The 14,175-nt window shown below is 29.5% G+C and overlaps 1 protein-coding gene across 1 annotated transcript in view; it reads right to left on the bottom strand.

Annotated features, from left to right (window-relative positions):
• Nucleotides 1-2,561: 2,561 nt before the first annotated feature.
• Nucleotides 2,562-14,175, bottom strand: part of LOC135961441 (uncharacterized) — a 37,329-nt gene continuing 25,715 nt past the window's right edge. Inside the window, exon 3 of the mRNA XM_065512941.1 lies at nucleotides 2,562-2,796. Within this exon, the coding sequence (XP_065369013.1) occupies nucleotides 2,562-2,796 (235 nt within the window). The remainder of the gene's footprint in view (nucleotides 2,797-14,175) is intronic.

The raw sequence follows: 14,175 nt of genomic DNA, 5'->3' as shown, positions 1-14,175 counted from the left end.
TTTTATGACGACTATGAAATATGGTGGTGGAATATTGCCATTTTGTGGTTGTTTTTCTGTGAAAGGTGTAGGAAGACTTCATAAAATTGGTAGTAATATGAATGCAGAAATGTATATAGACATTATCAAGACAACAGATGTGGATAGTCTGAATGATTAGCGTGGACAAATTGAAAACACTGTGATACTACAAGATAACGACAACAAACATAAGTCTAAAAAGACCCTTAATTTTTTAAAAACCGCCAAAATTACATTGCTAGATTGACTCCCACAATCTCAGAATTTAAATCCGATTGAGAATTTGGTGCGAATTCTAAAACGTCGCGTTTATGATTATCAAAATGCATTTAGAAACACAACTCAGCTCTAGGAGCGCTCCCATGATATGTAGGGATCTATAATGCAAGAAGAGTGTCGCAAACTGGTGGAGAGTATGCCCTCCAGAATTCAGGCTGTCATTGACGCGAAAGCAGGTTATTCGAAGTACTAAAAAAGTTACTTTAGTAATCTGCGCCAAAAGTGTGTAAATGGGTTGCAGTTATTTTTTTTTAGATTACTGGAATATAATTAAGGAAATATTTTATTTATTTAGTCCTAAAATATCCTTAATAAATATTGTTTAAAAAAACACAAAACGTTTCTTTATAAACATTGCACTTTAAAAATGGTGTCACAAAGTGTAAATATATGACCATCATTTACACATTTTTGTCTCACACTGTATATGGTTAATTTTAATTTTTCTGCTGTTTTTGTAAAAACTAGGCTTTGTGTTATATTTTTGTTCAGTTTCATCAAAATCGGTCCAAAAATATACAACATTTCGCTATCTTTCCAAGAGAAATTCCAAATATTGAAAAATTTGACATTTGACCTTCACGATTTAAGGTTTAACGTTTTCCAATTTTAGTAAAACTTTCAGAGTATATTAAGAATTACCAGGACTATGATGAATCTTAAAATTCGTAACTGTATGGAAATAGAGCTCATTCGCCAAATAATTGGTTTTTCTCGAAAATTTCAAAATTTAAATCACAGGTACGCAAAAACTATAAGAGACATGTTCATAACTTTTTCATATTTTTATTCCCTATTATATTTTCAATAAATCCCAATGAGATGATCAAAAAATTCCGAAATTTATTTAAAAAAATTTTTAAAAATTTGAAAATAAAGTTTCAAAATGCCGTTAAAAAATTCAATTTTTTTGGTCATACCTGCGAATAGGTTAACGGTATCCTACGAAGACAAAAACTCATATACAAGTAAATATGGACATATTTTAAGTAAAAATGAGCTTTTATTTTAATATTTATCAAAATATGTTAATTTTGTTCCTACCTTTCTTGTTCTAGTTGCCTGAGACATGTTAATGGCCTGGCGAATTTTTAATAACTTTAAAATTTTTTAACCAATTTCAGTTTTCTATGTCTCATTGGAACTAGAATTACGTACACATTTATATTCTTTTAAATTAAATTGCAGAAGTAATTTTTTAATGGCAAAATTTTTACAAAAGCTGAAAAAATGCATTTTTTTCCCCTTGCAAATGCATATAAAAACTTCAGGGGACTGCGGCACGTCTTAACCCCAACCGATTTACCTAAAATTGTTTCAGGATGATTTTTTAAAATTACAAACTGGGGGGTGAGAATGGCCAAAATCCAACTTTCGTTTATTAAGGGCCATCCTAATATATACCCTTGCCACTCATGGTGAAGGGTATACAAATCAGATGAAAATGCCTATAATCCACACATTCTGTAGTTGTGATACTCATTCCACTCTGCTTTATAGCAGACCATGTTCTACTTAGAAGAACTTTGCTAATCTTTCTAAAAAAAAAAATACAAACAAATTCAAAATTGCATTGCAAAATAAGGCCTAACAAAACTTTATATAAAATTCAAATATGATTGGTTCTGCAATTATTCCAATATATTGTATAATTGATTTTGTTCCCTTAATTATAAATCGTAACTTGAAATCAAAAGAAGGTACAAAATCTTCAAGAAATTTAGTCTTTTATAAAATTTCATATTGTGAAGTTCGCGTGAAGTATTTTTTTTATTTACAAAACAACATACGTGATTCTTTAAAGTCCATTCTTTAGGTTTTATGCTGAATTTATTATGAATGTTTTCCTAGCTTCAGCAGACATTCAATTATATGAGGCAGAACTTCTTACATGTCTTCAACGGAGTACCTTCCAGTATTCCTTTTTAGGTAGGCCTTCTATCAGCCCTCTAACAGAAGCGACTATGAAAGGCATTGGCTCTCAATGACATGCCATGTAAAATTGAAACGATTTTGCAAATCGGCTGGTTGTCCTTGTGTCTGCTAAATAAGGCCTGCAGGAAGGCCTCTTAACAGCATATTTTTCCCGCTGGGAATAAACAACCAACAAATCTACACACTAAACCAAACATACAAATAGACACTTGCACACTTGCTTCACAAAAATGTCATCAAAACAAACACGAGTGGCACTGATAGAGAGAAAAAGGCCTAACAACAACATCTTATTTTTATCTTGATGTCATTGTTTTTGTTGTAACTTAAGAACATATTTTATGACAGGCTTTATCAACATCATCCTCATCATCATCATCATTATTATTATCATAATCATCAGCATCATCATAGTCCAACATTGTTGTAGCTGTTGTGCTCAAGTTATTATTGTTTTCGTTGTTGCTGTTTTTCTCATTGTAAACAACATCATCATGTTGTTCTCTTGTTATTTTACAATTGATGTCCTTTTCTATTTGCGTTTTCTCCTTTTGTAATACCCTTCACCATGAGTGACAAGGATATAAATAAGTTTGTCATTCCATTTGCGACCCCATAAAGTATATATATTCTGGATCGTTATAGATAGATAGTTCAAATCAAATTTCCAAAGCCACTAAATAGCTTTCACACATGATTGATACATCGATATATCGGCGATAGTTCATCTTAGGTTGCTATTTAAATAATCACAAACCAACAAATTTCTTTCAAAAAAATTTTTTTGTACAAAGAATTGTTTTTAATATTTATTTTTGGTGAAAGGTATATAAGATTCGTCGCAACCGAATGTACTGGGTTTTGTTTGTTTTGTTTTGCTTATTTTTTTATTAAGTAAAAATTCAGGGACCACAGTGTCGTTTTGGTTTAATGGGAATTTTATATTATAAAGACTTACACAGCTCTAAATAAATACCCAAACAGACATTTTTACATATAGTTTCACATTTACTACAAATGCAAAATCTACACAATGAATGAATGGATGGATGGATGAATGGTGGCAGGAAACTATAAATTTCAAACATAAAAGGGTCAACATGATTTTCTTTAACTAATGTTTTTAAAGGTAAATGGATGGGCGTTGCAAAGCTTCAGGTTGTTTAAATATGTTTCTTTGGAATTCTTTTCATTTGTGAATATTACATAAAATATGTAGGAGTATAGTTAGTAACAGGGTCCTATTATAATTTAAATAAGATGAATGAATGGTTTTAGTAAGTTTAAGAGAATTCTTCTCAAATTTCCACATAATTCAAGTGGGTAATTTAAATGGAATTTGTGTAATTTTTAATAAATAAAGAACTTATTACTGATTTTAATTCCATTTAATAAGATTCGTTATATTATATTTCGAATGTCATTCTATTGTGCATTAAATACAAGGCTTATGATTAATATTATATTACACGTTTACTACCATTATATTTGTTTTTCATTACTTTTACTCAGTAAATATATTTAAGCATATTTTACATTTATTCATTCCAAAATATTGATCATATTCCAGGTATACTAATCTTCTTAGATTTCAATTAAATAATGTCCGTCCGTCTGTCTGTCCATATAATTATTGGGCTCAAAGTATACTGTATTTTATTTAGATATGCTAATCGGGACTGGTTTTTGAAAATCCCGGGGTTCGGGATTTGGTAAAGATTTTCCGGGTCGGGATTTAAGAAAGAAACGTACATAATTATGTCTTTACAATTGAAAGTAAATTTTTTTATTTAGCAAATAATTTTTATTAGACACTAAAAAGCATAAAATACTTGCATAAGTACATTATATAACAAGAAATAACAATAAAGTAAATTAGAGTACATTAGAGTTAATTTCAAAAATTTGAATGGCGCACAGTGATATGAGAAAAAAAAAGATGGAAATAAATCTGTAACTTCTAAACGCTTAGACCGACTTGAATGAAATTTCACATGCGAAATTTCACAAGTTTTAAACTTGGACCTCATGGGCCCACCAGGAGCGGGCCCATGGACAGGACACCTCGGGTATGTTCAATTTTAAAAATGATCCTATTTCTTCGTTTGTGTTCCAATTTCAAAAAAATTACGTATATGGAATCTTCTCGTCGAGCTCTACATAAAACCTAATTAATTATCTCTTATAGCTTAGGAGATATTCGCATTTGAAAATTAAATTTTCAACATTTTTACCCACCCTACTCCAGTTTTTTGATGACCGCGGTTCCAAAAATTCCCCGATTTTTCTTTTATAGGATTAACAATAGATCTATATATCAAATAAAGAAATAAGTGTTTAAAAATCATGACTGTGTCCAAAGTTACATGCATTTGAATATAACAAAATTAAAAAAGGCGATTTTTCGCATTTTTTTGGGAAAAAAGTACTTTTATTCTTTTTAATTTATCTAAAAATTTTCTAAGAGGATGTATAATGAATTTGTACTTTTTGAAAAGCTAACTTTACGCCAAATATTCTAAATGAAAAAAATATTTATAATTTTTGATACCGACGGGATCAGGTCCATTCAAAAAATGCTTATTTTTTATGTAAAATTCAACTTTAGGGCAAAAATTCTCAAATCGCATACTCGATATCAAAATATAGTAACCTATTTTATATGGCCCAATAAGTTCTTAACTATCTTGTAAAGGGTTCCGATAACCCCGCCCCTATAATGGATATTATAGCCAAAAAACGAAAAAATCCCATTTTTGGGATTTTTCAAGATTTTTTTGGAAATTGCGGGATACTTGATAACAAATTTCAAAATATGTTTTTATTTTTCCATTTTAAATAGAAAAATCTACATAACTGTGAATTTTCATTAAAAAATATTCGTAAATAAAAATTTTATTTCAATTTAAAAAATTTGTATCTATGCAAAATTCAATAAAAAGCATTTTTTGTCATATTTTTCAAAAAAGTATTCCATGAAGTTTTAATTGTTAAAAGGTATATACATTTTTGAAAAGTAGACAAAATCCTCTATCCATTGTCTGCTTTTACACAGGGCAAGTTTACTTGAAGCAAGTCTCGCCGATTTCCTTTTTAACTTGCTCGTCTGTTTACACACAGCAAGTCTGTGAGCAATTTTGTATGGCAAAACCTAATAGACGCCATATTGAAAATGAGAAAACAAAAGAAATTTGAAGAGACTTGCCAGTACAAGCAAGTGTGTACCCCTCTTCTTTCTTCTTGCCTCTCTCTCCTATAAACTCTAGACTTGCGCAAGAAAAATTGCCCTGTGTAAAAGCAGACTTTGATATATAACATGTCTACCTTATGTTTTTTTTAAACATGCACGATGAAAAGGCATTTTAAGCTCAAAATCTGCGTCTTTAGGAGCGTTGAACCACCACAAGGAGTGAACATTTTCCAAAAAAATGGACGCTATTATTTTTATTTACGCAAAAACCTTCAGAAAAATTATGATACCCGAAAAACAAATGAAGTGACCTGGTCACAAATGAACTCTAATGTACATACTGATAAAAAACAGTACTTTATCTTTTAGCCTTTTTGCAATCGAAATATTTTCATTTAGTTCGAGCTCCTCATCTGAGATAAAATCAGTTTCATTTGAAGAGGATTTAAGTTGAGTTTTTTTAGACAACTTAAAACAAAAGGTGAAGAATTGATTTTCTAGAGCCCCACTCAAGGAAAACCAAAACTATATTGTAGAAGAAGTTGAGCTTAACAACTTTGCTGAACATCACTTTGCAATATTCGGGCATGTAGAATGTCAAAATACATGAAAAAGGCACACAAAAATAACAAATTTAGGAAATCCCGAAAACACAGCGATTTTCGGGAACGGTATTCCCCGTTTAGCATCTCTAATTTTATTACATATTTTATAATGCATCGTAATTTTTTAACTAAACTGCGTTTTTTTCAAATTAAGTAACAGCTTTATTTTAACGAATTTTTTAAATATTTAACTTTAAACCAACACAAATTTTTCGCGCAATGAAAAACTACACAAAAGTAAACCAAAAAAAATATGCCGGGTTATCATCCACCAATTCCACTGTGTTGGACCTCATAGTTCACGAAAATACTTTAAGTTTTTTGATCACTTCATTTTAGTGAAACAAAATTAAAGTTACAACTTCACTAATTTTATAAATTATTAGGAGTGAGTTCGAAAAAATCTTAACATAAAAATAAATGTTAATAAAAAAAGAAACCACTAAACCTACAGTTTTGATTTTTTTTATATGATTGAAATTGTTATTACAACTTAAAGAAAATATTATTTTTATGGTTCTAATCAATTGTGATGAATTTATGAACCTTTTCCGGAAACTCTTCCATTAGGTTTTTGTAGAGCTTTCTGTCACTTTGTTCGAACCATATCCGTTTAAAATCTACCTCACTTTTGGACACCTTTTTTGTTTTCTTCACTTCTCTTTTAACAAGAGCCCAATTTCTCTTAACTGGTCTTAGCTCCAGATAGTTTGGAGAATTTTCCGCTCTTGTACCACTCATGACCTTGCTTACCATAGTGACAGGATAACAAATAAGGCCAAAAATAAGTGGACACATTGAATTGAAGCATCCTTTTTTGTAAACATTCCTTGATGTACATTTCGATATTTATAAAGCACTGTAACAAATGTTTAGCTTCTTTTGCCGCAACTGAGTATGTCTTGCCATACCAAGAACTTTTTGAGAAAAATTTCTGGGTCCTAAACATTTCTTCATCATTCCCTCGAGCATCAGCAACATAAAAATATTCACCCGGAAGCTGCGAAAAAATTTCCAGAACATACGTTTCGTCATCCATTTTTTTTTTATAAAATTTGACTTCAATTTCAGTGCTCAGTCTTTGGCCTCTAAATGTTTAGCAGAGTTCCTGTCAGGAACATTTTGAGCCTTTTATGTTTTTAAACCTGCATTGGCTTTAAGTTTTTGTGCCAAATAGTCTGAGTACAGAGCTAACCGGATTGCTTTCCTACCGGATGCAAAATCAAATCTTTCAAGATATTTTGGCTTAATTAGAACCTTAGGGTGCCCCGATAGACTAGACGCTAGTGTGATTGACTATCACTCTAGGGGTTGCGGGTTCAATTGCCGCCATAGACTCTGGGTGTATCTGTAGACAAGCAAAACACTTCGCAGTTTGTTTAAAAAAAAAAAAACTAAAGCTAATTTCAGAATTCTGAAGAACTTTAAATTTTGTATGGCCATGGAAAACATATAAACCTAATATTATCCAATGCATAACCAGCTACTATTTGTGATATTTGGTTCACAATTTTTAGTTTACAATGGAGCATTAACATTGAAGAATACGTGATTCCTTTAATGCGGTATGTAAAGCAATGGGTTTCATTATTAATTATCACGCAATTATTTGTATATACAGTTCTGCGAATTCTCAATTTAACTAGCAATTATGCTGGTTTAAATAAAATAATTCTTAGTAAAACCATTCAAAAACATTTGCGTCGCTTTTAGATATTTTTGATCTTGATTTCCAAGAACTATATTTTGGTTGTCGATTGGCAAATGTTCACTAAAGTGTTTATTATCTTGTTTGGGAATATAAATTGGATAGCAACAATTTATATTGTTTGCTATGCATTCCATGAAAAAAACTTTTTTTTATTAAATTCTTGCTAAATACGTTGCCTTTGTTAAAGCTTTGAAGCAATTTTTCACAAAACCATATTAATACCAGTAATATCAACAAGTGTAAAATACCCAGCATATAAATTTACCTATAAGGTTACTTGACACAGGTAAAAATTACCAAATATCCATCAGTAACTAAGCACTGCACAGTGGATTATATAAGGTGTATCTCATAAATGATTTTTGCAAATGATTGAAATTAACCATAACTAACTTGTATCGTAAAGTTTAGATATCAAGCAATAATTATAGTTATTATGTATGTCAACAGAAGTATTCGAAAATGGCGACAGAACACTCTACTTCAAAGATTTGGGGAGTTAAAATTATATCATATTCAAGGGCGTATTTTTAATATTTATAATTATTTTTTTTCAGAATTGTTATACCTTGTTGGAAAGGGTATCTTGTCCATATTCTATCTTTGTAATGAGTTTTGTACATATTGCTAGCAGATTTGAAATTTATTCATTTAAAATATATAATGTTGTTTGGCTTACCTACGCAACTTTTACTAGGATTTTAACTATTGGCACCGTTTACCGCTGATCTAGTTTTAACATTGAATTAAAGTTTAACTTATTATCTAAAAGATATATCAAAATTAGCTGCCTTTTGGTGCCTATAAAGAAATGGCATGAAATAGGTGGAGCAACTCAGAAATTTAAGAAAAAAAATTATCAACTTTTTTGATTTTAGTTGCTTTTCATTACTTATTTTGCTATGATAGCGTATAAAAATTAATAACTACATATAAAGTAAATTCAGTTCTTAACAAAGCAGTGTTTTAACTTTTTTAATCGGATGAAAATTGTAAAAGTTATTCAACTTTTCATTAACACATTTTATAGTATTTTCTCCCTCAGCGCATATGAATACAAAAAAATAAAAAAAAATAATTTTTTGTACAATTATTAATTTACATAGTAAATTTTTTAGAAAAAGTTTAATAACTTTTGCAAATATAAACCGATTTTAACAAGTCAAATAATTATCGGTATGATCCGGACGCATCAGAGTAAATATAAGCTTTTTATATAAGTTTTTGATATCGGTGGAAACCTTATGACTTGGAGATTGACATTTTAGTGAAATGAATTTATTTTGTGTTTTTTCGGACATCATTTACCTTAAAAATTAACAATATTTTAAAATAGTGATTTTCCATCAAGAAAAATAAAAACTTTGAATTAATGTAAAATTTGAACAGTTACAGACATCACAATAAAGTTTGGAAGTAATATAGATCTAAATGTTCTTAAGTCATTGGCGTCACTAATGTTGCCATTCTTTGTTTTCAAACATAGAAATTCCTAAAACGGGGAAAATGTGTTCCAAAAACTGAGTTTTTTTTAGAAAATAGCCCACTTTGACGTTATTTACAGTATGATAGTAAAAATGTTTTATATGTATATAAACAACATATAGGGCTATACAATATTTTTAATTTATTTCATATTTTTTGTAGAGCTTCTCAAGGACTATCTATATTTTAAATTTCAGCTCATTCGGAGCATAAATGGATTTTTGGCGATTTTTTTTAAATGTGTGACATTGAGGGTCCATCCACTGATCCCCATTCCGAACACCTCAGCCGAGTAAATAATACAGCACAACATAGAAGTGTGGACTTGATCATACTATTTTAACAAAAAATCTTTGTTTTAGCGTCAAAAAATAGTAGAAACGAAAATTGTTAAGGTACAAAGTGATCTTTATGTGCTATTTAGAGTGACTAGACACGTTCATAATGCATTGATATGATCTCTAGAATTGTTCAACTTTACCGTAGCTTCAAATTTGCTAAACATTGTTAATGAAAAATTAGGAGACCCTGGAAATAATTCTAAAAAAAGTAAAAAAAAAAAATTTTCTTCCTATATTTTTTCAACAAAAGTGCACGAAAAAGCTATTTTTTGGGAAAAAAAATTTAAACAACATTTATTTGGCGGACTCTTAGCTATATTATTGCCATATAAAGTTAAGCCGTATCGCGAAGTCTGAATTAGCTGTTAACCAAAAACTGATGACACCTTTTTTAGAGGCCCCACTGATTTTCAGAAAATTTGAGGGCCCATGAAAAAAAATTGGTCACCAAAATGGACAAACTGAGTATAGGGTTTTACTACCCTTTGGTAGTAGAGTCGAACCTATACTGTCATGATCTTGTGTTTTTTTCACTGTTGCACTGTGCTATGAAAGCTGCTATCATTAACATTAAAGCTGTTAAAAGCTCTAAGTGCAAATAGAACATTCTAGTTTTGTCCGTTAGATAATTCATGAAACTACTTGAAGATGGAACTGTTTACATTAGGATGGGTCAATTTAGCAATCGATATTGTGCTATCGATTTCTCGATACCTTTTTGTAGTGAAAAACATTTTTTTTCAACTTTTATTTTTAAGGGTTTTCTTAGTCGGTAATAAAAATAAAACGGCTGATTTAATTTTTTGAAATACTACCTTTCCAAGATAAAACTGTACGCTAAAAACAATGGCGATAGCAGTTTTTCCAAAAAAAAGGTTTTGGACGAGTTTTTGTCTAAATTTTTAATGTTTTTTTTTAATATATCCCATCAAAGTTAAATTTGTACGCTTAAAACGATGAAGATATAATTTTCTTTTTCGTTATTTTTAAGGCTCCTCCCAATCTTTTTTCAGTTTTCTCCAGTATCAAATAGCTCATTTCTAAAGAAATTCGCACATTTAAGGCGATGGTGATACAGGTTTTCTAAAAAAAATATTTTGAACGAGTTTTATGCGTACAATTTTACCTTGGATAGGATATAAATTTTAAACAATTTCACCTATAATGTTTAAAAAAAATAAATCAGCTGATTTTTTTTATTACCTACTCGAAAAACCTTAAAAATAAAAGTTGAGAAAAAGTAAAAAAATGAAATTTGGGCGCCTCGAAAATGATTTTTAATATGTCGCACAGTGGGAGAAAACCCTAATTTAGTGGAACTAAATTCGTATCTTCTAAACGCTTGGCCAAATTAATTTCATTTATATGGAAATATTGCAGGCAAGGAGGTAAGCTAATAAAGTAATGCAAAATGGGTACTGCTACTTCAGTAGAATGAGCGGTAGTGGCTGCTAAACTATACTACCTCGGAAGAAATTCTATACTATTTTCAATTGTAAGAAATTATTTTAATATATCTTTCAAAAAATTTAAATTATATAAGTAATTTTATTTATAGCAAGTAACTATTTAAATCTATAGATTTTGGACATTTACCCTATTGCCGGCATAGGTCGAAATATTCATATAAAATTAAACTTTTTTTAGTTTTATTAATAAGTTTATTTTTAAAAACGAATAACAATTATTAGATATGAAATGATTTTATTTCATTATTATAAATAATTTAGTTATAATTAAACAATGAAATAAATAGTAATTAAGCTAACTAACACTTGTTACAATTTTGTGAATTTTTATTATGAGGTTTTTAAAATTTATTTAAATTAGTCGTCTTCAGAGTCTAATGAATCACTAGGAAGTAATGGATCCAACAAAAGTTGCCTAACATCTTTCGATAACGGTTCCACTTTTTTATAGCTTGCAGATGAAGTTCTGGACAATGTTGATATAACAAAGCGTTAAAACAAATATATTAATATTTACATAAAACTACAATTTACCTTATTTATTTATGAAAAACGGGATTTGGAAAATCCCGAAAACTCCGGGATTTAAAATTATAAAATCCCGGCCTTCGGGATTTAGGAAATCCCGAAAACCCCGGGATTTTCAGAAACGGGATTCCCCATTTGGCATCTCTACATAAAACGCTTTGCAAATGTTATATTTTTAATCTATATAAAGCACTATCATATTTAAAAGGACTCATAATTTTAAGTCAAATTTGGTATATGGGCATTTGTTTTTAGCAACTTGTAAGTAGTTAGCATTACATACATTTCATTTTTATATAATGTAATTACCAATAGCACCTCTTATATACAATCTTAAAAAAATAAAGAACAAATTTAGTACGAGATTTTACATCGTCCCAACGATAATAATTTCTTAAAAAAATTATATAAATTCACCTCGCACTTTTTCGCATCTAAATTTTTCAGCATATGTAGTCTATAATATAGCCTTGATATTGGTAAACAAATTAGGACTGCATCTCACAGCATTAGTAACTGGCAACCTTCCGAAAATTCAAAAAGTTAAAAAAAAAAATTCTATAAGAATATGGCCATTGGTTATCACAAATAGCGGAAAATATATTTTTATTTTTCTGATTTACCAAGCCTCATATTCCATCTACATAAAAAAAAAGTAAAAATACAACTTAAAGAAAACCTTGTACTATCCAGCTTAACAACAACTTTGTAACCAATTCTTCATAAAAAAAATTTCTGAAAAAATTTTTACATTTAAATCAAGTCAAGACCAAACCACTGAAGTTATTAATAAATGTTAAATATTTTTAAGTACATCAACAACTATAGATTGAAACTACATAACAATAAATCAAATATGCGAAAGTTTTATTTTTTTTATTTTGCGCCACTAAATTGTTGATTTCTCCCACAGTGTGTCGTAGTGAAACTTATTTTCCTCATGCCTAAAGCTATCGAAGGCACAATATCGACAAATTTTTGTCCTTAAAAAATGGCCCCCCTACTATTACAAAGAACTACTACATAGAACAGTATTTACAATGTTATTTTTTTCATCACATACTTTTAGGCGTTGCTATGAAAATCGTACTGAAAATTACAATAGGTCGTTATAGTAAAATTGAATAAATTTTACATTTCCCATACAATCTAAATAAATCAGAAATATTGTCTAAATATAAAATACCCCATATATTATATACCAGCATCTTAAGCTAATTCTTAGCATCAAAAATGTACTTAAGAATTTTTCCATGTTTTTCTTTGTTTGTTTTCGCCACAACTAAACCCATAAAAGTTTGAAAAATTAGGGCTGTCATGATGCTCAAGATAATTTTTATTTACATTGTCACTTTTTTGTTCGTATCTTTTATACTATGTAATCCTTTCCCTAAAGAGTTGTAGCCCCGGCTGCAAATAACGTGTCTGAGTATTGAATACCTTTTTCTTGTAGTTTTGACCTTTTTTATACCCCACTTTTTTTGTTATTGACAAACCAAGACTACTAAATACAGTTTTATAACTTTTTCTGTAACAAAGCCAGAAGCTGAGGTACATACATATATTCAGTATGTGTGTATTTAGGTTTATTTATACATTTAAGTGTCAGAATAATAATTCAGTATTGTTGATATTATTAATGTTGTTGTTGTTTATGTTCATATTCTTTTTTTATATTGTTTTTAGGTCAATATAATAGTTGAAATTGTTGTTGTTGATGTTGATGTTGCCACTATTATGGTTCAAAATTTCAACTTGGCTGACAAGTGCAACAGTATAATGACAAACATACAATATACATATAAATAGTAAATACTGTCTACCCAGCAGTTCTAGTAGATGCTGACACGAACAACTGATTTTACCTATGACTTAGGGTGACAAATAGTTACATAACCAGCTACGTAACTAAGCAAGGGGTAAATTGAAGGTTTTGGATTAAAATGAGACGGTTCGATAGCTAGTACAAAATAGTCAAGTCACAAATTACGCACAAGAAAATTTAGTGCAAAATAAACTTTTAATGTGACTACACTCTAGATTACATAGAGACACTTAAGTGTCAATTGTCTTCACACAAGCTGATATGGGATGTATAAAGTAATCAATGATTTCTCTCTGCACACTACAAAGAGCACATACATGTCAAATCACCCAAAATATATAAATTGAAGTCAGCCAAGTGAACAGACATTAGTGAAAACTATTGTATATAAAAGATACATTGACTACTTGCTTAACTGCTGGGTATAGATAGATACACAGATACCAGAACACCAGCACAAAGATATAAAAATATAAACTGATGTTATAAATAAATAATTTAAGTAAATATGAGTGTGAATACCAGGAAAAATGAGGAAAAAATATTAAAAAAAATAGAATTAAGTTTAAGACGATGATGCTGTGCAACTGCTTAGACTGCTACTTAACTGAAAGTAATGTAGAAAATGTGTTTTATTATCTGTGGCCTCAATTTGCTTATTTTCTAGGGCTTCAACAGTTTTATATTTTATTTATATTTTACCTGCAACTGCTTACTTACACTTATGTTTATTTATAGCTCTTTATTAATAAAATATTTTAAGAGAGTTGCATATTAAGTATTTTT

The sequence above is a fragment of the Calliphora vicina genome, chromosome 5 (assembly GCF_958450345.1).
Source record: "Calliphora vicina chromosome 5, idCalVici1.1, whole genome shotgun sequence".
NCBI lineage: Eukaryota > Metazoa > Arthropoda > Insecta > Diptera > Calliphoridae > Calliphora > Calliphora vicina.
Note: the sequence above shows the minus strand (reverse complement) of the source record. Positions and strands in the feature narration are given on the sequence as shown.